The 24,325-nt window shown below is 42.0% G+C and overlaps 2 protein-coding genes across 11 annotated transcripts in view; one reads left to right on the top strand and one right to left on the bottom strand.

The window, feature by feature from the left end:
- The window catches only part of LOC126378776 (T-complex protein 1 subunit eta), a 299,946-nt gene that overhangs the window by 50,796 nt on the left and 224,825 nt on the right, over positions 1–24,325 (top strand). The gene's annotated exons all lie outside the window — the stretch shown is intronic.
- Positions 1–24,325, bottom strand: part of LOC126378771 (spectrin alpha chain) — a 174,234-nt gene that overhangs the window by 15,042 nt on the left and 134,867 nt on the right. For all 8 annotated transcript variants that reach the window (XM_050027158.1, XM_050027152.1, XM_050027159.1 and 5 more), the window contains 14 exons: positions 23,684–23,872; positions 22,660–22,787; positions 21,807–21,946; positions 21,069–21,217; positions 19,864–20,078; positions 18,463–18,624; positions 16,399–16,547; positions 15,162–15,348; positions 14,653–14,815; positions 13,336–13,479; positions 11,895–12,020; positions 11,042–11,153; positions 1,779–1,945; positions 993–1,216 (listed from right to left, as the gene is read on the bottom strand). In XM_050027158.1, the coding sequence (XP_049883115.1) occupies positions 993–1,216; positions 1,779–1,945; positions 11,042–11,153; positions 11,895–12,020; positions 13,336–13,479; positions 14,653–14,815; positions 15,162–15,348; positions 16,399–16,547; positions 18,463–18,624; positions 19,864–20,078; positions 21,069–21,217; positions 21,807–21,946; positions 22,660–22,787; positions 23,684–23,872 (2,255 nt within the window). The remainder of the gene's footprint in view (positions 1–992; positions 1,217–1,778; positions 1,946–11,041; positions 11,154–11,894; positions 12,021–13,335; positions 13,480–14,652; positions 14,816–15,161; positions 15,349–16,398; positions 16,548–18,462; positions 18,625–19,863; positions 20,079–21,068; positions 21,218–21,806; positions 21,947–22,659; positions 22,788–23,683; positions 23,873–24,325) is intronic.

Raw genomic sequence — 24,325 nt, 5'->3', positions numbered from 1 at the left:
TGCAAGAGATCCTTGTGTGGCAGAAAGTCTTGTGAGGGTTGTGTTTGTTAGTTTTACCAACGCTGGAAAAATAACTATTGCAGCGATTTAGAGAAGCCTGAGGATCAGTATATATTTGGCACAATCTTGAGGAATCATTATCTCTTTTATTCGTATGACATAAAGTATCGTTAATAGTAAGCCAAAGCTTCTTTGGATTATCTTGTTTAGAGTGATCTTTTAGGGTTCGTATTCTGTTTTTAACTTGGGAAGTAGATTATTTAAGAAATTGCGATATCGTTTGTGGATTGGCTGGTGAGTTTTACTATGGGTCTGACTTTGCTTTAAGATGTAATCTGTCACGATTTTTGTGACACTTTATGGGACGTGGCGTAATCCAAGGCTTTAGATTAAACTTAGACAGGGTCTTAGTGACAAGAAGAAGAATAAAATAAGCAATTGGATAAGGAAGATTTGGTTGATTCAATAGAAAGTTAACCAGTTGACTAATGCAATGCGCTCCCAATTGCGGGAGCAATTGTTGCAGGATGGCCGATTGTTACAATTGCCGGGCAGAGATCGCTGATGGCTGTATAGCTGTGGTGTGCTGTACCGATGATAAAAGCTGAGCTGTGCTGTGCTGATAGAATTTAAGCTGAGCTGAGCTGTTATTTATTATTACGCAATTATTTTATTTAACAATCAAAATAATACTCCTTGGTGGAATATAGTTGGTATAATCTAGCAAGGAGGCTCAATATTAAATTGATACAGGCATAATTGAAACTTGTTACGTTCGGTACATTTTTAGTCTGTGGTTTTAAAAAGAAAAGGGTGAATTCTTTGTTGTTAGTTTTTGATGGCGGCAATTGAAAAACTTGTTAAATAAATAATGGCGCAATTATACACATAAAAACTATTTCGTATTTAATTCAGCATCTCCTCTTACAATTATTTGTATTTCTCGTGTAAGTTGTTTTTATTATGTGTTTTGATTGTAAAAAAATACAAACTGGTGCAGCCTCCTCCTCAGCTCAGCAGTGGGGTCTTGGTCCTCCTGCGAGTACGGCGTGAGCTGCAGCGACGGCGGCAGGCGGGCGTGGAAGCCCAGCTTGGCCACCCACTCCGCCATCAGCTCTTGGCTCGTGCAAGCGAACAGGTACTCCGCCCCGTCGGCGCAGGCGAGACGGAAGACGTTCGCGCGCTTCGTGTAGTCACCTGCTGGCTCGCATCGGGCCTGGGGACGAATATAGCAGATATCAATATTCAATATTCAGTATTCAATATTCAATATTCAATATTCAATATTCAATATTCAATATTCAATATTCAATATTCAATATTCAATATTCAATATTCAATATTCAATATTCAATATTCAATATTCAATATTCAATATTCAATATTCAATATTCAATATTCAATATTCAATATTCAATATTCAATATCTTGTCTTGTTGTACTTATAGTTTGTACCCGCAATCTTTCAATTTCTACATTTTTCCTCACCTTATATGGTTGTCTGGAAGAAATCGCTTTAAGCGATAAGGCCGCCGTTTGCCATGTACTTAGTTAAAAGAGTCTTTTTTGTAAATATTCCTTCTTTAATTTTGGTGCAATAAAGTCATATTTTATATCCATGTTTCCCTAACTTTGGTGATCGGCTAAATGCGAATCCATTCAAAGAAAAAAAAAACATTTTTACTATTTTAGTGACAACCCTGCAACTTCAATGATAGTTAAAAATGCCAAAAAAAAACATCACATGATTAATGGGGGATAATGTTGATTGCACTTACATTGAGGATGGCTACAGGCGGCGCCGCAGCCTTGGCGCTGGCGAAGTCCAGCTCATCCCTGAAGAAGCAAAGCAACTGTCCGCACAGCACGCAGTAGTAGGAGCGCCACGACCGCACAGTGGCGCGCTTGCCGCCGCAACCGCACTCCTGCTTGCGGTCCAGATAGCCTGTAAGACAGTAAATGTTGGGGGTGAGTTGCCCCTATAGATGTTGTCTTATAATGAGATATTAGTTTCCCAGGGCGTGGAAATAGGCACCTAACTCAGAGAATAGGGGGAGAATAAGATTAAAATGTTGGGCGCCATATAGAAGATCCCCTCCTATTGCAAACAAAGCCAAGGTATTGGAAATAATAAAGATTTCACTTTTAACAATGGTATAATTGGTTCAACAATTTCATAATAAAATAATATGAAGTCAGTCAGTTACAAAACATCCTAATGTAAATTAAGAAATAAATCTATTACTATAACATGGTATCTTAACTTAGTATTATACCTAAACAACTAGGTTTTATACCTATGAGGATAAGTAAAGTGTCAGGACGGCAGGTCCTGACAAAAGGCATGGAGTATGTATGGAGGATAAATACTCCATGTATTAGTAGAAAATCATCTTGAGAGCATGGCACTATCCATAATAAGTTAAATTAATCATGAAGAAGAGATATTTAGATGGTATCCAGAGATTTTAACACCAAACTGGAATTATGTACATTAATGACCGCAGCAGGAACTGACCCTGACGGCAAAAGTAAATAAGGAACACAAATGGTAGTCATGGCTGGGGAGCTAGACCCTGAAGGAAGACCTTGAAGTTGATTTTTGAAGTTAGTCTTTACAGTTGATCATTCTAGTAGAACTTTAACACTGGACTCTGCCGGTGGACTTTGACCCCTGTAACAAAATGACATGTTACAGCTCTGTCAACCCCGTTACGACGCGGAATTAAAGGTAAAAACACTCACCACATCACGTGGGACGATATTATAACAGCATTCCCCCTAGTCGATGGACTAAACCATTGTTTTTATACTGAAAGAAAGAACGTGAGGTTAGGTCATTGTCATGAACATATGAAGCTCATAATTGCCATCGTTCCACGATAATAACCATCTAAACACTCACCAGAAGACTTCACCATCCTTTCATCATAATATATGTGGCTTATACACCACTTTAAAGAAATAATCGCGACGGGACTAAATTGCCATCGTCATCGCGTAAACGAAATGTCAAACGAACATAACTTTTTCCCGGCGCGTAGGCACACACCTGTATGCCATACAGCCAAGTGGGAAGTGTAAAAAAAAACGTGTTACAGTTCCGTTTTAGTTGAGGAAGAAAAATTTTATTTAAAAATTTAAAATTTTTAAATAAAATTTTTCGCTACACTCTAGTAACGAAAGAGAAATAACAAGCGACTCCTGATGAGTTAACTTGTTATGAACGTACATTTACCTTACAAAGGTAAAAGAATGGAAAGAAACAAACATGATCACCATGTATCAATCTTGAAAACACATCTCATGTAGCCCAAGGGAAAAAGGATGAGTACATTACGCACTAGCCTCGTGCTTACCTGAGTTAAAATTTGGGATTCTCCCAAGAAAACACATTGCACATAGGCAACATATGTTTGAATCAAATCAAAGAAACACCCTGGTGGTGTCAGACGACAACTCAAAGAATTAAATCTAACACTGCTTAACCTTAAATGAACATACAAATATCTTGAACATAGTCAAGTTAAAGGAAGACCTACCTAACTTTTAAATTTAAAATAACAGATTAAACCTTATGCCTACGTTTTACTTAGTCATGGCCATGACACTAAACTTATTCCAAGTAAAAACTATTTAAGTACTTAAAAAAAACTTAATCTATTTTCTTTTTATTTATTAAGAGTGAATATCCTTGGCGTCATTTGGGTGGTAATCAAACACACACCAAATGCATAAACAAGGCCTACGGATATTACTCGAACGAGGGAAATCTCATCAAATGGATCACCTTCCTATAGGGATGACCACTTAACAGGTAATGTCCTTGAACACAACCTTGAAAGTGAGAGAAGACCTAAACTTCCTCACTAGGACCTCGAACAACAAGATCTTTAATGTGGAAGGAACCCAAAGGTTTACCTTCTAAGGTTTTCAAAGAATAAACTACATTACCTAGCTTTTTATGTACTACACATTTTTCAAACTTAGGGGCTAGTTTAGCAGAAAAGTGCTTGGGAGCGCTGGACAAAGGAAAACATCTTTTATAAATAATTTGACCTTCCCGCAATTTCAAAGGACGCTTCCTAAGATTATAATATTTTACATTGTGTTGATATGCCTTTTTAAGGTGACATTCAACTTTCTTGAAGACTTCAGCCATACGCGGCAACCGAGAAGCAAAAGTTTGGGTATCTACTACTATGGTAGACCCATCACAAGGTGAAGAATCTTGTGTATAAGTAGCACCATCGATGACCATCTCTCTACCATGATTTAGATAAAAGGCAGTATATTTTGTACTTTCGTGGACCGAAGTATTGAGCGCACACTGGATTTCCTGAATGTTCTGATCCCATTTACGATGATCAGAACGCACGAGGGAAGCAATGGCACGAACAATATCACGATTCACGCGTTCAGTTTGATTACACTGGGGATGGTATCGAGGATTATAGAATATATGAGGTACTCCGAATGAAGTTAAAGAATCTCTAAATTCTTTAGAAGTGAATTGAGGACCGTTGTCGGTATACAGGATACGACATACGCCATGGACTAGAAAAACATGTTTTTCAAGACATTTCACAATGGCCTTAGAAGTTGCACTACGCAAAGGGAATAAAAGAACATACTTACTGAAATAATCAGAGACCACGAATAAGTATTGATTGCGAGAATAAGATGAAGGGAAAGGACCTAATATATCGCATGATATAGCCTCCCAAGGTTTAGTAACTTGACGGGGGTTACCCATCAGACCAGGCCTAGCAGTATTGACCGGCTTGTATGAACGACATACCTCACAATTGTCAACATATGATTTTACATCTTTAAATAAAGAAGGCCAGAAATAAATGGAAGAAATTTTCTTGTGGGTCTTAGCCACACCGAAATGACCGGAAGAAGGCTCATCATGATATTTTCGAAGAACTTCTACATATTTTTCACGGGGAACAACGATTTTCCAATCGTGTTGAGAAATAAGATGATATTTATTTTTAGATAAACGACATAGTTTACCATTTACTACCGAGAAATTAGGATAACGACGAGGATTTTTAGTACAACCGTTAAAGACTTTAATATACCAAGGATCAGAAATAGTGTAGGGATCAATTTCAATTGAGTCAATCTTGATTCTAGACAAAGCATCAGGTATCACATGTTCTTTACCTTTCCTGTGAATTATATCAAAATCGAACTGACTCAAACGACATGCCCATCTATTTAGACGACCACTCGGATTACTAAGATTCTGAAACCATTGCAACGAGGCATGATCGGTTATAATATAACATTTGCTACCCTCAACATAAGGACGGTATAACTCCAGAGAATAAATCACAGCTAACAGTTCTCTTTCTGTCGCTGAGTAATTGACTTCTTGGGCGTTTAATGTTCTGCTACAATAAGCGATAGGGTGATCAATACCATCGACCCTTTGAGTTAAAACAGCACCAATAGCAAACGAGGAAGCATCCGTATGGATGTAAAATGGCTGAGAGAAATCAGGACATTGTAGAATAGGTGACGAGATAAGAGCAGATTTAAGTTGGGTGAAAGCTTTTTCAGCTTCCGGAGACCATGTGAAAGGTACCTTCTTACTAGTAAGTCGAGACAAAGGTCTAGCAACATGAGAGAAATTTTGGATAAAACGACGGTACCAACCCGCCATTCCCAAGAAACGTTTAACTGACTTCGCGTCAGTTGGCGTTGGAAAATTTGCAATAACATCTACTTTAGAAGGATCGGTCCTAAGACCATATCGATCAACTACGAAACCGAGATATTTAAGTTCAGATCGGCAGAAAAATGACTTTTTCATGTTAACAGTGAGATTAGCGAATCTTAGTTTTTCATAAACCGCTTTTAGAATTTTCACGTGTTCTTCAAAAGAACTGGTACAGATAATGATGTCGTCAATGAAACAAAACACTTTGTTATCAAATTGAGAGGAGAAAAGATTATCCATTAGCCTTTGCATAGTAGCGGAGGCTCCTACAAGACCAAAACACATGACCTTGTAATGAAATAGCCCACGGCCAGGAACCGTGAAAGCAGTTTTCTCTTTCGAAGGGGTAGAGAGAGGAATCTGATGATACGCAGCACTCAAGTCAAGAGAAGTTAAGTATTTAGCATCGCGAAGATTGTCCATAATATAATTAATATATGGTAGTGGATAGGCATCAGGTTTTGACACTGAATTTAACCTTCTACTATCTAAACACAGACGAATATCACCATTGGCTTTAGGTACCATGGTTACTGGAGAATTCCAAGGAGAGAAAGATGGTTCAACAATATCATGTTGGAGCATTCGGTTTAACTCGCCGTCTAGAAGTTTAAGTTTTTCAGGACTAATACGATAGTATTTTTGTTTTATGGGTTTCGCATCCCCTGTTTCTATAACATGTTCTATCAAATGAGTACGACCAAGGCCGACTAACTCTGAATCAATATTAGAGAAAAGTTGTTTAACGTTATCAATTTCTTGTTTTTGAAAATCCGAAAGAGAATCTAAATTTCGCAAGCCATTTTCTTTGACACTTGCTACATTGTATAAATCGACAGGCTCTATTGCAGGTAGACACGCCAGAACTTCTGGGGCTAAGTTAAATGATTTCCAGAAATTAATTCCGAAATGTAATGGAAGTTTGATTTCGGGTTGAATGTAAAATTGAATGAGCTTAACCTCATTGTTATATTCAATAGGAATATCCATGTAAAATTGGCAAATGTATTCGTGACCACTCGCCACTTTCAAAAATACAGGGAACTTTAAATTACGCAATGGGATACCAAGATTTTTAAAGAATTTATGAGCATTGTTTCCTAAAATAGAACAAGCGGCTCCACAGTCGAGTAAACCAGAAATTTTAATACCATAGACTTTAACAGTTAAATAAGGGCGAAAGTCTTTAGAATTAGGATTAAATATCGCCTCCCTGCAGGATTCAGATCCCAGAGAGACTAAGCAATCTAGTTTTTTGAATTAGAATGAGGATTACAATTTGGGCAAAGAGGAGTCTTTACCCCCTTCTTACCACATTTAAAACAAACTACTTCCTTAGATGCATTACACCGATTAGTGGAATGATTCGTTCCACCACAACGAAAGCAAGTCGAAGAACGATTAACAGAAGCGACAGGAATGTTTTTAGAAAAATCCCTAGAGGATTTAGGTTTGCATTTAAAGTTGAAATCCGGAGCTACGGAATCTTTAGAGAAGTTTGGTTCTTTAAAGTTGTCAATCCTATGTTTTGACAATTCCAAACGTTTACCTATCTGTTGTAATTGTTGGATGGTAGTGACATCAATCATCCGAATTTCCCTACTATATTCAGGACGAATATTCCGCAAGATGATGTCGAGTTTATCGCTCTCAGAAAGCTCTTTACTCAAACGAGACATCATACCTAGTATGATGGACAAATATATGACAATGGATTCATCTTTCGCTTGTGTTCGCGAACGAATCTCTTCAAGAAGACGAAAGTCGTAGTCAGGTAAATCAAAATCTGATTTCAAAGCAGAAACCAGTTCACTATAGTTAGAAAAACGACATTTATTGGCGCGGTACCAGCATAAAGCGGGACCATCCACCAAGTCAGTAAAACCAGTGTAAATATCATCAACAAGAATGTTCCGTGCCGAACACAGCTCCTCCAAACGAGCCAGGAAAACGCGAACACAGGAATCACCCTTAAATTTCAAATTCAACGAGTTGAGGTTATATTTCTTTTCATGAGAAATAATAGTTTTATATTTGTTAATACACGACGGACGGTTTAATTCATGCTCGGAATCTGAAGATGAATCGGAAGTGATATCATTATTAGCCAATGATAACAATAAAGAAGTTTTCAATTTTTCAAGGTCATCGGCCGGACGTTCTATGCGAGACAACCGCAAAAGCAAATACTGAGCACGGCCTAGAATACGCTGATGGGCCGAAGGAGATTTGTCAGGACTTGATAAACAAGCGATGATTTCATTTATTTTTAATGTTAAAGTTTTATGTTCATCATCAATATCACTCTCAAAACCCTCAGATGGTACAACTATACTGCCGCGACGGGCTTGTTTACAAGTTTGTCTAAATAATTTTCGTAATTGCTCAACAGTATTATCCCGGTCAACCTTTACATTCCGAATAGAAAGTTCATAAATAAGTTCATCTTTCAACAAGAAGTTAATATTAGCATTGAATTCCGCCATTCTGAGTAAACAAAGTAAGAACAGTATATCAGATAAGTGAAGAAGAACTATGGTTATGACACTAATGTATGTGAATACAGTTATAGTACTCTAAGTACTAACAAAATGTAATGAAGAAAAAAAAAATTATAAGTAACACCCCTATAGAGTACTTATCTACTATGGTCCTATGTATCAAATTTATGAATACTATGTTCCTATGTAACCACTGACAAATAAAATAAGATAAAAACCCACAGTCTATTACTATGTCTATGTAAGAACTTCTATGTGCTCTGAGTCACTATGTTTATAATTGTATAAATCACTAGAAAAAGGAATTGTGTCACTATAGTCCTATGTGATATTAAAAGTATATGACTATGGCCCTATGTAAACTAACTCAGCTTAAAATAAGAAAAAGAAAACTGAGAGATACTATGGTCCTGTCAATAAAATTATCACTATGTCCCTATGCAACAACAACTGGAGATATGCTAAATTTCAAGTTTAAACCATACCTACTTATAAATAGAAAAGTAAAGTCATAAATGAGTACCTATTAAAAGAAAACACACCCTATTTGCTATAAAGTTACACCATGTGCTTATAACTAGGTTATGTTACAAAGAACAAAGAAAGTGAAATACCTACTAATTTCCAACCTTGCTTTTCTGAGCCCCACGTTGGGCGCCACTGTAAGACAGTAAATGTTGGGGGTGAGTTGCCCCTATAGATGTTGTCTTATAATGAGATATTAGTTTCCCAGGGCGTGGAAATAGGCACCTAACTCAGAGAATAGGGGGAGAATAAGATTAAAATGTTGGGCGCCATATAGAAGATCCCCTCCTATTGCAAACAAAGCCAAGGTATTGGAAATAATAAAGATTTCACTTTTAACAATGGTATAATTGGTTCAACAATTTCATAATAAAATAATATGAAGTCAGTCAGTTACAAAACATCCTAATGTAAATTAAGAAATAAATCTATTACTATAACATGGTATCTTAACTTAGTATTATACCTAAACAACTAGGTTTTATACCTATGAGGATAAGTAAAGTGTCAGGACGGCAGGTCCTGACAAAAGGCATGGAGTATGTATGGAGGATAAATACTCCATGTATTAGTAGAAAATCATCTTGAGAGCATGGCACTATCCATAATAAGTTAAATTAATCATGAAGAAGAGATATTTAGATGGTATCCAGAGATTTTAACACCAAACTGGAATTATGTACATTAATGACCGCAGCAGGAACTGACCCTGACGGCAAAAGTAAATAAGGAACACAAATGGTAGTCATGGCTGGGGAGCTAGACCCTGAAGGAAGACCTTGAAGTTGATTTTTGAAGTTAGTCTTTACAGTTGATCATTCTAGTAGAACTTTAACACTGGACTCTGCCGGTGGACTTTGACCCCTGTAACAAAATGACATGTTACAGCTCTGTCAACCCCGTTACGACGCGGAATTAAAGGTAAAAACACTCACCACATCACGTGGGACGATATTATAACAGCATTCCCCCTAGTCGATGGACTAAACCATTGTTTTTATACTGAAAGAAAGAACGTGAGGTTAGGTCATTGTCATGAACATATGAAGCTCATAATTGCCATCGTTCCACGATAATAACCATCTAAACACTCACCAGAAGACTTCACCATCCTTTCATCATAATATATGTGGCTTATACACCACTTTAAAGAAATAATCGCGACGGGACTAAATTGCCATCGTCATCGCGTAAACGAAATGTCAAACGAACATAACTTTTTCCCGGCGCGTAGGCACACACCTGTATGCCATACAGCCAAGTGGGAAGTGTAAAAAAAACGTGTTACAAGCCTGCACCGAGAAATGGCCATATTTACATAACACACACATTCCGTGCTTCGGAAGGCACGTTAAGCCGTTGGTCCCGGCTGCATTAGCAGTCGTTAATAACCACCAATCCGCACGGAGCCCGCGTGATGGTTTAAGGCCCGATCTCCCTGTCCATCCATAGGGATTACCAACCTCATCAACCCTGGTGTCAGGGTTACTATTGACCCACCAAACGCCCCTGACATGACTCACGTAACGACTACTTACTTACATCAGTAAGTTGTAATCGGTACCAACGGACAGAGTACTGCGGGGCGGAAGGCCAAAGGGAAACCACTGGCCCATTTTTCCTTAAAAAGTAGCATGGAGAATGCTACACTGACAAGAGCGCGGCTCTTAAATTGATGATGATAAAGAAACTATGTATTTTAAGATTTTGCGTGCGGAGTCAGTCGAGAAGTAGGAGTGGAATTCTCTGCCGTCTTCTGCATTCCCGAACGCATATAACCCTGGTGCTTTCAAGGCCAGAGTGTATAGGCACCTTCTGGACGAACTCGCTCCATCTTCATCATCAGCCCATTAACGTCCCCACTGCTGGGGCACGGGCCTTCCCTATGGATGGATAGGGAGATCGGGCCTTAAACCCTCACGCGGGCCCAGCGCGGATTGATGGTTATTAACGACTGCTAATGCAGCCGGGACCAACGGCTTAACGTGCCTTCCGAAGCACGGAGGAGCTCGAGATGAAAACTTTTTTTTGTGGTCACCCATCCTATGACTGGCCTTTGCGAAAGGTGCTTAACTTCAACAATCGCAGACCGAGCGCGTTTACCGCTGCGCCACCGAGTTCCTCACTCGCTCCATCTTAGGCCTCGTCAATGCTTTCGGGCAAGTCTGGGGCCAAGCAAACCCGTCAAAGGTAAAAAGAAGAGAAGCGGCGTTGGCGTTCCTGTTGTCTCTTTTCGTTTCCTGTTGTGCGCATGCGCGTGAGGTGTTGCCAACTATCGTACCTTCAATCTCGACGGGCGGCAGGTCGGCGATGTCGCCGCGGCGGTGTCGCCGGAAGCTCTGCGTGCGGCGACGGGTTGTGAACGATGGGGTGCGCTTGGGTGTCTTCACCACCTGCGCGGACATTGATATTACAGAAATCAGAATCATTTATTCAACGTAATTGGATGTTTCACTGGGTCAAAGAGAAATTATAAAATGCTAACGTATAGAAATAGAAAATAGAAAAATATTTATTTCAAAAAAAGAGATTTACAAAAGTAATCTGTTACAAAAAACTGGTTTTATGAGGTAGTTTCAGAAAATCAACATATAGACAGATAAAACAGCGGACCCTGCACTAAGCATAAGCCTGTATCGCAGGGACCCGAAAAAAAAATGTTTGGTTTTGTTCGGACTTATCCAGAAGCAACAGATGAAACATTTTAAAGGTACAAAAGAAACTGGTATGTGCAAAAATATAATATGTATATAATATATAGTATTTATAAGTTAGGAGGAGTGTCAATGTGTGTGTGTGTGTGTGTGTGTGTGTGAGTGTGTATTTCTGTGTGATCCCGTAATTATGAATTAGGCATCAATTCCTCCGTTTTGTCATAGTTCTGACTCAGCAACCATGTCTCAACTTCTTTTTTGGCCTCTCGGAGGGACGTCGATTTAATCGGGAGTTTGTGGCAAATTTTATTATATACGTAGATGGAAAGATAATGTAGAAACGTAGAAATAGAACTCGGTCTAAGATGATTAAAAATCAATCTGATTTTACTATTCGACTTATTTTCGGGATCGCGAGCCCAACGCTGAACTATTGGACCGTTAAGAGCAAGTTATAAAATCAAGCGAAAGCGCACTCACACTCATGCTCTCGGCGCGCTTCACGTGCGGCTCATTCTTGGGGAGGCGCTCGAACTGCGGCGCGGGGGACAGGGTCTCCTCCGACGACGCGTGCGCCGGCGCAGAGCGCTCCGTCTCGCGGGATATCTGGAACAACAACAATAAAGTATTATTAAAAAACATTGCAAAGGAAAGGCGAAAGGAGCTAAAGAGCTTAAAGGGCTAAAGGAGTCGCCATACTGTGAATGGGGTCACCCGGATCAAACCATATCTCACATAGTGAACGAGTGCCCTCTGCACCGGTTCCCAGGTGGCATAGCCGAGCTGCATTGTGTGACGGATGCGGCAGAGACTTGGTTAGGGGAGCTTCAGCTGGATATTCAAAAATATCTTTATTCAGTAGGTAACATAGTTACACTTTGAATCGTCAATTTTTTTACATAACGAACGTCTCATCCGCCTAAAACTACTGCAGCTTCTCACAACCTGTATAGCCGGGGAAAAGAAGCTGCAAGAAAAACCTCGGCACAGGGCCCTAGACGTTCTTTAAAAAAATAAAAATAAACATAAAATATTGGTATACAATTGAGTAATTTAGCTGCCTAATATCAGATCCACGCACGATATGTGATCCACGCAGGATATTTTATATTTTATTTTTGTCTACAATACGCAATAATAATAATAATTATCCATGTTTACCAACATTGGTCGAGCAGGCGCCATAGTCCCCCATAGCTCCAGTATCCCGGTCCACTAACCCCCAACCTAATAGCCCAGTTCCCTTTGTTCCCATAATCTGCAATAGTCCTACACGAACCGGGGATTGTCTTTGGGTGCACTCCCATAGTGCATACAGGGATAATCGCCGGTTGGTGTCACACCACATTTAGATTAAACTGTTTTAAGGGGCCTCTACGTGTTGGCTTCGGCCCCACGCACGAGTTCCAAAAGTCCGGGACACCGTAGGCCCGAGATATGAAAACGACATACAAATAATAATAACAAAGGACACATAGCGAAATGAAATGAAATGAAAATTTATTGCAATAAATGTGGTAAGTATGTCGATGCAAGTGAAGCTTATAGCGCTCAGCACATTTAGTCATGTTGTGACATATACAATAATAACTAAGTACTTACATAAAGTACTGAAAAATATTACAAAAACACTTATCTATATAAAAAAAAGAAAAAAAAAACACCTATTTATAAACTGAAAAACTCATTTAAGCTATAAAACTGCTTCCCCTTTAACCACTTTTTGAGTTGGGATCTAAACTTTAGATGGGGTAGCTCTTTAATATAGGACGGAATGGCGTTATATTTTTATTTTTTTGTTGATACCGCATATAGCGCAGCGTAAGTCTATGATACGACTGATGAATGTGGAGGAAGCGAGAGAATGAATCTGCCTTGGTACTAGCTGCCATGTGTTAGAAAGAGAAAGACAGATACCCACCTCTCTCTCCAGCTGCGGCGGCGGCGGCGCGGTCTCCTTGCGTCTCTCTTCAGCGATGCGCTCCATCTCCCGTCGCCTGTACTGCGCCAGGCGGTCTTGCTCCTGCTTCTCCGCTGAACGTCTCCTGGCCGCTTCTTCCTCATCCTGGGTAACAAAGATTTTGTACTGTTAGGTCCAATGTATGTTAACGGTGCACAAAAAGAAAGAAAATTTAATGTATTTTTTTGTTGACGTGACTTATTGTAGATTTGCCGCAGATGGCATTAACTACTTGACCGGACAAATAAGGAGCGCTGAAGGATCTTACCCGGTACAACGTTTAAGACAACAGGCCTGAGGGTGCTCAGTTGGGCGCGAACCTCGGCTCAGGGCGTCGTCTGAGAGGAAAATATTTGAAAGAGTTAATCGACCCTAGCGGGTCGATAGCGATAAGCGCCGATTGAGGGAAGTCGTCGACCACGCCGGCGGGGTCGGTATCGGGGTCCTGAAGTGTTTGGTGTCGCGAGCTGATTGGCTGCCTCTATGGTTAGAGTAATCGGGTCATCGGGATCGTATATTACGTCCTTCGGACGCCGATACTTTTCAGTACCGTCCCTAAGCGGGACGTATTCGGAAGCCGCAACTACCAGGGGATTTGGGTCTGATCCTTTCACCACGATGGCGATCCAATGTAATCGATCCTCACCAGGACCAAACAAAAGACCCAAGGAAAAAACAAAGGCCTTTTTCAGGGCGAAACAATTCGAAATCACCAGAGCCAGCTCTTGTTATATTATTGACTAGCTTTTACCCGCGACTTCGTCCGCGTGGCGTGTTATAAAAGAGAGATCTTTGTGTGTGTGGGAGTGCATATCAAATTTCAAGCATCTAACTTATGCAGTTTAGATTTTTTCATACATTCTTTTTTCCCGCTAACTCCCATTTTTCAAAATACAGCCATAACTAAACTTTTATAATTTACTAAGGTATGCATGCATGCTAGATTGAAAACATCTACTCGTATCTTACGCGGTTTAGACTTTTTCATACAAATGTTTTTCCCGTTAACTCCCGTTCCCGTGGGAATTTTGCAAAATCCTGTTGCAACTAAGCTTTAAGTTCACTAAGGTACCTGCATGCCAAATTTCAAGCGTCTAACTTAAGCGGTTTAGATTTTTCATACATAAGGATTTTCCCGCTAATTCCCGTTCCCGTGTGAATTCCGGGAATTCCTTTCTTAGTGCACCTCTACGGTACCTAAGCTACGTCCCTTCCAAATTTCAAGTGCCTACGTTTAGCCGTTTAGGTTGTGCGTTGATATGTCAGTCAGTCAGTCACCTGTTGTTCCTTAAACGCCTTTTCCAGCAGTGTGATCCTCTTCAGAGCGTAGAATTTGTCTTTCTGCGCGTCAATGGTCTGCTCCAGGTGCTCGTGCTGGTTGATCAGCTCCTCCACCTGGGCGACGCTCTCACCGTACTTGCCGTCGCGGACAAGTGGCACCCTGTTACGGGAAAGAATAAATTATAATACCACGTATAGAACGGCAACTCTCCGCCCCCACCAGCGTCTTAGCTAGGTTTACCTCACACCCTCGGACATAGTTTAGACTTGAAGCGACTGCCTGTCTGACCTTCCAACTCGGGAAGGGAAAACCAGCCCAATACAGGTTAGGTCACATACCTCCGAAAATCCATTTCTCGGGAATGTGGGTTTCTTCAAATATGTTTCCTTCACGTGTGTATTTTTTACCCTAAAACCACTATCGTCGAAGATCATAGGATAGTTTTTATCCCGGAAATCACCCCTGAGGGGATGAAAAGGGGATGGAAAACACTTGGCGCGCTTACCTGGTCTGTATCCAGGTGTCCAGCGCGTCGGCGTCCCTCTTGAAGACGAGCGCGTCCAGGTGCTGCTCGTAGATGCGGGCGCGCGCCGCCCACGCCGCGTCCAGCGCCTCGCGGCGCGCGCGCAGCGACGACATGCGCTCCTCGATCTCGCCGGACATGAAGTGGCCCTCTTTGATCAGCTTCTCGCCTGGGGGAGAACATTAAATAAATAAAAAATTAGGTAAATAGAATACCATTCTCTTTATCTGCCACACTTGGTGAATAAATCGACAAAGGCGCTATATCTTTAGTGTTTGGCTTTTTGCGAGTAGATTTATTAATGATTTACTGTTTTGTTTTCTCTATTATTATTTTTATTTTTTGTGTGATGTGTGTGTGGATTCATCATAGGGGGTTTGGACCTTTACCCACCACGCTGGTCCAATGCGGGTTGGTGGGCCGTCAGAGCCTCGTTTGTTGATTAGCAGGATCCACCACGGGCAGGTGAGGTTGACTTGAGACCCGAAAGACGATATATGGGTCCCCTTACATCCCGCCGTCTGTCCGCCAAACTGAAGTGGGACTGGGCCGGACACGTTTGTCGGATGCATCCGGAGCGGTGGGCACGAGTCGTTACTCACTGGATACCTCAGGGCGGGCTTAGAAGTCGAGGCAGACCGCGTAAAAGATGGTGTGACGACCTCAATGCTTATCGGAAGGATTGGCCGGAGATCGCGCAAAGTCGAGAGGAGTGGAAAAATCAAGGGGAGGCCTTTGCCCAGCAGTGGGATCGTATAGGCTAAATAAGATAAGATAAGTGTGTGTGGATGCGTGCGTGCGCGCGTGCGTGCGTACTTCTTCTTCTTATCGTGTCGATGGCAAACTAAATAGTTTCGGCCCAAAACTTGGCAACAAGTATGGCGCTATCTGCAGCGCTCATCAGATCCTCCTGCGTGCAGGTGCGTGAGATAAATGACTGGTACACCGATAGACTTTAAAAATAAACAACCGGCAGAGTTACAGCTACAGAATAATATTTGTAAAATCTAATTGAGCACAAACTTTTATAATAATTTAATACTTATCTAGCAATTCGGAAAGAGTCTAGTCAGTTGCTGTATTTGAGCTAACGAAGCATATCTCGTTAGGGTCATTGGACTTAACTCGTGCGTGCGTGCGTGCGTGTGTGTGCGCGTGCGTGTGTGTGTGCGTGCGTGTTTTGTGTTAGGTTGTATTATTAAAAAAAAAACATCCTGACCATCAGCGTAGAGCGTGTTGAAGGCGTCCTCCTTGGCCTGTATCTCGGCGCGGATGTCGTGGTGCCGCGCCAGCAGGCGCTCCGCCGCCGCCACGTCGCCGCCCAGCTCGGGCGCCGTCACCCGGGCCAGGGTCTCGTTCGTCCACGCGCTGCGGACCAGAAACGGGATTATTTCAAGGACTTTCTTTTCACTTAGATGCTTAGGGATACTCATAAAGAGAAAAAGTCTGAATCAGAAATCGGAATCACTTATTCATCGTAATTACCATGGATAACCTTGATTGATGAATGTGGAGGAAGCAAGAGAAGTGTGTCAGGATCGAAGAAAATAGATTTCTATAGTCTCTGCTTACCCCGGTAGGAAATAGGCGTGACTTTACGTATGTATGCAAAAACTTGATGAAGGTCAATGTAACATTTTTCAAATATACATCTGATCGGCTGAGGAGAAGAAACGACAAGAAACTGCAACAGCAACACATCTTTTAAATCAATGAGGGTATACATTACATGTTATTTAATATCTAGAGGAACACATTCAATACCAGACATTATCATTTAGGTAATAATTAATCTTCAAATAAGTTTTTTTTACATAAAGTAAGTTTCCCATGAGCTTTAATTTTTTTTCTGACAAATTTAAAATATTATCTGGTATTTTATTGCAAAAACGGGAATCAGACGGGACTTGAACCTTAGCGATATACATAGAAAGAATTTCGCACGGATAGGATGTGAACCCGGCAGTGTAGTGGTTAAAACGGCAATCTCTTAAAATGCATAAATGGTTTTGTCATCATTTTAATTATCATAATCCTTTTTGCATAACGTTTTTAAGCATAATAGCACTTTCCCATAATCACATCTAAGAATACTGGTTTTTTAGGTAAAATTTGATTCGCACATAAATAGGTATCCATAATTCTTTTTTAGAATAATAGTGTTTTGTCATAATTTTGTGGTGGCCCCTGGGCCACCCCTACGCCGCCAGCATGTTTATCTTACACACGAAAAGTATACTGAATGATGACCAACAGCATGAAATAGAGTCAAAAAATATAAAAAGTGACAATCATGAACCAAATGCAGCCAAGGAAAAAGTAAGTTTCGGAAATGTTCAAAGTTGTGCCAAAACTTTTCTTATTCGGAGTATAGTTTTTATGCTTATAATAATTATGCTTATATATCATTATTGTCATTAATTATTATGCTTATCGTAGTTATGAGTTTCAAAATTATGCTTAAAAAGTTATGACAAATTAATACTATGCGTAACTAATAATAGGACAAGTAACATTATGCCATGATAAATTATTTCATAAAATTTTATGAGTAAAAATAGAGAACCGGTTAAAATGCTCGTCTCGGCTTGACAAGAGCTGCGGGTTGCAGATTTTCTCTCCAATATACTTTAGAGACGGAAAATACCGATTAAGGTCAACTCAGTTTACCCCGATACCGACCCCGCCGGCGTGGTAGACGATTTCCCTCAATCAGCGCTTATCGCTATCGACCCTAGGGTCGATTAATTCTTTCAAATATTTTTCCTCTCAGACGACGCCCTGAGCCGACGTTCGCGTCCAACTGGGCAGCTCAGGCCCGTTGTCTTAAACGTTGTACCGAGTGAGCTTCAGCGCTCCCCATTTATCCGGCCAAGTAGTTAATGCCATCTGCGGCAAATCTACAATAAGTCACGTCAAAAAAAAGGTCAACTCAGAATCATGGTCTGAATCATCCCTCAAAGTTTTCGATACGGTGTCACTAACACCCTGTATTAGTACTCTATTTCGCCACTAGATGTCGCTAGCCGTTTAACTTTACATATGGAAACCACCGCCATCTAGTAACGGTGTTTCGTATTATTATGAACGCTTTGACAGTTAGCTCAAAATGGCTACCGCTCTCTCGTCAGATGTTTTTTAACACGTAACCTAATTTTTTTTCTTATTTTTTTTTTGGGAAGTCGAGGAACTGGCCTTTGATAGACTGGAATGGAAAATGCTACACCGACAAGAGCGTGGCTTTTAAATTGATGATGATGAACCTATTTGAGTGTGTACTCACAGCAACTCCTGGTAAGTCCCGAAGTACGCCTGCAGGTGCCCGGCCAGCTCCAGCTGGTGCGAGGCGCGGTCGCAGCGGGCCGCGAGGTTCTCCACCGCCTCGGTCACATCCTCCAGTTTGGACCACACGTGCTCCTTGGCGTCTGGGAACGCTGTGCCCAGCCTGACGGAGAAACAATAGTCAAACAATCAAATCATATATACTTTTGTAACATCGGGTAAAGTGTAATTAATATCGGCAACACTAAATGTAACTGGTGAGGAAGGGTGACTAGCTGGAAGGGGCAAGTTGATAAAAGGCAGGTGTCCGACCCAGAACGGGTCATTTTTGACGGTTTCGACCTTGCCGGCGGAATATCCGGACTGACCTCACCGAACTGACCCCGCCGGCTCGAGCTGACCTGGAAACTTCGGGTCAAGCTCGCCGGCCACCTACTATGACGAGACACGTACCACCTGGCTGGAGTCGCTCACTGGGCCTCCCTCAACAGGGTCTCACCCGGTGGGCTGACTCGCCGGGTGGGCTGACGTTGAGAAGACAACTGGATTGATTGGATTGGCAGAACGGGTCAGTCTGATACGACCACTAGGCTAGTGAATGTATGATTGTGTGATGAAATAAAACTTGGAAGTTCTCCAGTGTATTTTATTATCAAGTAAAGCGCCTTTCACTTTAATGGACACATATATACATATATTAATTTTAAAACATAGACAGACTGTTATTGTAATTGGTAGTACCATAGAATATGGAATAATACTACGTTTAGGACGGCAACTCTCCGCTCCCCACCAGCGGCTGAGCTAGGTTTACCTCACCCCCTCGGACATAGTTCAGTCTTCAAACCTATGAAGTCAGACGTCACACACACAGATGCGCGTGTACGATAACGTCAATGTGTAGTGTCTATGTAAAACGAGGTTGTTTGTATGAAGTGTCCGGGGTGTGGCAATACTTTGGGAATCATTCGCAAGTAAGTGCGGCTACCGTGGTCCAGTTTGAGAGATGGGCTCACGATCCCGAGGTCCCGGGTTCGAATCCCGGTGGGGACAAATCACAGAAAATCCACTTTGTGATCCCTAGTTTGATTAGGACATTACAGGTTGATCACCTGATTGTCCGAAAGTGAGCCGTTGGTCCCGGTAACTACTTACCGATGTACTAAGTAGTCGTTACATGAGTCATGTCAGGGGCCTTTGGCGGCTCAATAATAACCCTGACACCAGGGTTGATGGGGGTGGTAATCCACGTCGCAACCCACACGATAGAAGAAGATTCATAAGGACTAAAATGAGATTGATTTTTGATCATGCTAGACTGGCTTCTTCTAAATTTGCATTGTATAATCTCTCCATTTTTGACGGTTTTGACCCAGTCAAATACCCAATATTCAGCACTCACCGATCAGCTTCCTGCTTGAGCCTCTCATGCTGCGCTCTGATAGCGTCCAGGTCCGCGTGGAGCGCCTTCAGCCGCTGCCTGCTGGCGTGCAGCGCGTGCAGGGAGCGCGGCGCGGCCTGCTCGGCGGCGAGGGAAGACTCCTTCTGTTCCACCCACGCGGCTGTCTCGTCTGCTGAGCGGTCGAACTCGTGAACTTGGCGGGCGCCGGCCAAAGCCTAGGAGAGTCAGATGGTATGAGAATAAAGAAAAACATGAAACAGTAAGAGTACGGCCCTGTGCCGGGAGGTTTTCTGGCCACGTCTTTCCCTCAGCGTTACAGATTCCGATGTGGTAGTAGTTTTACAGCTAGTTACATAATATTTTATTTAATTTTTGACGTTCATAAAGCGCTAACAATGAAAGCCAATTTTGAAGAATAATATTAGTAACATTTTTGATCTTTTCTTTTTAAATTTTTGAATTAAAGTGATTATCTCAAAAAGTAGCATGGAGAATGCTTGAGCACCGAAAATATAGTGAACTTAACCAGAGACAAATTCCAACCAAGATGCATAAAAGAAACGCATCAAATATGTGCATTGAATTATATAATAATCTGTCAAATTAATTAAAAAATCTGACTGGACGTCAAACGTCACACACACAGATGCGCGTGTACGACAGCGTCAATGTGTGGTGTCTGTGTAAGAATGATATTACATCTATCCAACATCTGTCAATAATACCTGTATGCGGTTACTTATAAATGGCTATTAGTTTACATTCAGTTACTATTTAATAATTATTAATGCTGTCGGTTCTAATCTAGCCTCCAAGATCCCACTGCTGGGCAAAGGTCTCCCCTTCCCCTTTCCATTGTTCGCCGCGTCCTGTGCGCGGTCCAGTCCCTCCGGCAAGCGTCCAAGTCGTCACGCCATCTCTTTCGAGGTCTGCGACGACGCCTGTACCCGTCATGAGGCACCCAATGCGTGACGATCCGTGCCCACCGCTCAGGGTGCGTGCGACAAACATGTCCGGCCCAATCCCATTTGAGTCTGGCGGCTTTTCATCCCACATCAGCGATTCCCGTTTTTGAACGCAGTGTTGTGTTTCGGACTCGATCAATTCGTTTGACACCTACACACTAATGCTGTAAGTTTCCGATGAAAATAAAATAAATAAACCTCTCGAGGTGTTTTGTATGTAGTGTCTGGGTGTTACCATACCTCCTGCCTGGCCAACGCCAGCTCCTTCAGGTCGTCCCACAGTCCGCGTATGTCATCAGTCCTCTGCCGGACCTTGTCAGCTTCCGGCGCGTTTTCCTCCAGCAGCACGTTGCCTGCCTCGCAGACAGCTTCTATACGACCCTCGTTGGCTGTTGAGAGACAGTTCAGTTTTAGCAAAGAATTACGGCTGATGATGATGATGATACAGTGTCAATGATCATGACGATATCACTATAGAATTTGTATGGAAAAGCACATTGTGACGTCATAGAAAACCTAAATAAAGACCGAGATCTAACACTAGCATAAAACATTTCCTTATTTCAATTTAATTTATTTTAATTAAAACACATAATAACGGGTTCTTACCGCGTTTAAATGGGGATATGAGACTCCCGATATTTCGACACTGTTGCAAGTGCCATGATCACGGGATGACTGTTATTATTTTATTTATTAATTTATTTATACATTGTTTTAAGTTTACGCGGTTATTATCATAATTAAAGCACATAATAACGGGTTCTTGCGTTTAGAAAATTATGGCTCTACCTACTCCACTCCAATCTCATCAGTCTCCGTGATCATGGCACTTGCAACAGTGTCGAAATATCGGGAGTCTCATATCCCCATTTAAACGCGGTAAGAACCCGTTATTATATTATATTAACCCGTGTTTTGTGTGAAGTGTCCTGGGATGTCGTTTCGTTCTACTCACTATCCTACACGAATACTGACCGTGTAATTGTGCCAGGAAGTTATCAAACGCCTGCTGCAAAGTGTCGACATGTTCCACGTCCAGTCCATACTCCTCACTGGCAGCAGCCGACATCTGCTCACTGATCCATTCCTGGACTTCCTCGCACTCTTGCACGAACCTGGGAAGGAAGGGTGGTTTAATTGGTTGCTTGAGAGTTTAATCATCATCATCACCAGCCCATTAACGTCCCCACTGCTGGGGCACGGCCTTCCCTATGGATGGATAGGGAGATCGGGCCTTAAACCACCACGCGGGCCGAGTGTGGATTGGTGGTTATTAACGACTGCTTATGCAGTCTGCAGAGAGTTTAATTACAAACTGTTATATTACTTAATAAAACAGAAAATATAAATAAAATAGAAAAAAAAAAACGGCCTCCGTGGTCCAGTGGTTGAGCGTTGGGCTCACGATTCGGAAGTTCCGGGTTCGAATCCCGGTGGGGACATACCACAAAAATCACTTTGTGATCCCTAATTTGGTTAGGGCATTACAGGCTGATCCGTGCTTAGGCAGGCACGTTAACGCGTTGGTCCCGGTTCCTAACTAATGTAAGTTAGTAGTCGTTACATGAGCCATGTCAGGGGCCTTTGGCGGTTCAATAATAACCCTGACACCAGGGTTGATGAGGTTGGTAATCCACCTCACAACTATAAATAGATAAAGATAGAAGAAGAACAAACAAAGAAACTGTCAAACAGTATTTTGTGAAATGTGACGTCACACGAAACTCAATCATGGCCGCCCGTGTTTCGGGTCTTGTAATATACAGATAAAAAACCAACGGCTTAACGTGCCTTCCGAAGCACGGACGGCGTTGTTCGTGATACTCACTTGAAGTACTTGAGGCTCTGCTGCAGCCGCTGCTGTCGCTTGGCGCAGAGCAGCTTCATATCCTCAAACAATGTCTTCAGCTCATCCATCTTCTGACGGAGCTGCTCCGCATCCGACGGGGATTTCTCCTATTTTGGAAAATAGTTCATATTATATAACCGGACCTGTCAAATTTTCAGGTTAGGTAAGCGGACCCTATGAAAAACGGGATAATGCTAGGGAGTTGGTGAAGTCAATGGAGCACTAAAAACCGGAAGTGAAGTGACTAATGTTTTCATTCCAATCATCCCCATAGCATTATCCCGTTTCTCACAGGGCCCGCTAACCTAACCTGAAGATTTGACAAGTCCGGTTTTTCACAGAAGCGACAGCCTGTCTGACTTTTGAACCCGCGAAGGGAAAACAGCTCACATACCTCCGAAAATGCATTTCTCGGGAATGTGAGTTTCCTCACGATGCGTTCCTTCACCACTGACCACGTGATAATCATTTATGATCCAAACATGACTTCGAAAACAAATTCGACAAACATTGGCTTGTGCTGGATTCGAAGCTGCGACCTCAAAGAGGCCAGCGTTCTACCAACTGGGCTACCACGGTTCTTAAATGTTGTCATTCCATGGAATGGAATGACGCGTCGTGCCAACTAGGAGTCGGAGTAGTCGCCATGGCCGACATCGATCGGAGAAATCATCATCATCATTCCAATAAAAAAAATATGTTGGCGTTGCTCCTATGCTGTTCTGGGAGCAAATAAAAAACATAGAAAACGTTCAGCTGCTTGTCTTCCCGGGCATGTCGTAAAAACCGACAGAGGGATTGTGTCCTCTAACATGATTGACTAATGTTATGGGCGATAGGCTGATCCCTTATCACCATAAGGTTCATCATATCCAGCTTACGACATCGTATCAACAGTGGCTGCAAGTTGTCTTTGATTACTTGTGGCTCTGCCCACCTCATTAGGGATTACGGGCGTGAGTTTATGTATGTATGTATGAATGTTGGCGTTGCTAACTCTCACCTGTAGAATCGATGCAGCTCGCTCCAGCTTGGTGTATGTGGCGTCGAAGGCAGCCAGCTCGCGTTGGGCGGCTTCCAGCCGTCTGGTGAGCGCCAAGACCGAGTCCTCGTCACGGCCCACGTCGCTCGAAGCCAGGGCAGTACGACGCTCCATAAGCCATACTTCGGCCTCCGAGATTTCTGATAGCAGCTGGAAAAAGATGTCCAATTTAAGAACGTCTACGGACGTTCCGAGTCCAAGGTGTCATACTACCTTTTATGAACCATCAATGATCCATGGTCTCTGTCCGTGAAAGGGTTAATAAGAGTACCGTTTGTCACAGGGACTATAACCTGGAACCTGATAGGGGGCAGCAGTAACTGTCAGTACTATTCAGAGGCGGAGAACAGGAGTCCTAGTACGGCTTTGAAATAGACTGCTCTGGGCGCCATCCCACTCGCGTTAGACAGAGTACTGCGAAAGGCAAGAGGGAAACCAGTGCCCTATTTTTCCCTAAAAAAGTAGCATGGAGAATGCTGCACCGACAAGAGCGTGGCTCTTCAATTAGTGATGACCGTTTGGGAACTTTGGATCGTGTAGTAAGTTCAAGATAAATTATGAAATTCTGATTACTAAATAAAGACAGATATATTATAAAACTAG

Source organism: Pectinophora gossypiella, chromosome 27 (assembly GCF_024362695.1).
Source record: "Pectinophora gossypiella chromosome 27, ilPecGoss1.1, whole genome shotgun sequence".
NCBI classification, from domain to species: Eukaryota; Metazoa; Arthropoda; class Insecta; order Lepidoptera; family Gelechiidae; genus Pectinophora; species Pectinophora gossypiella.
The sequence above is the reverse complement of the archived record's forward strand: the minus strand, read 5'-3'. Positions and strand labels throughout refer to the sequence as shown.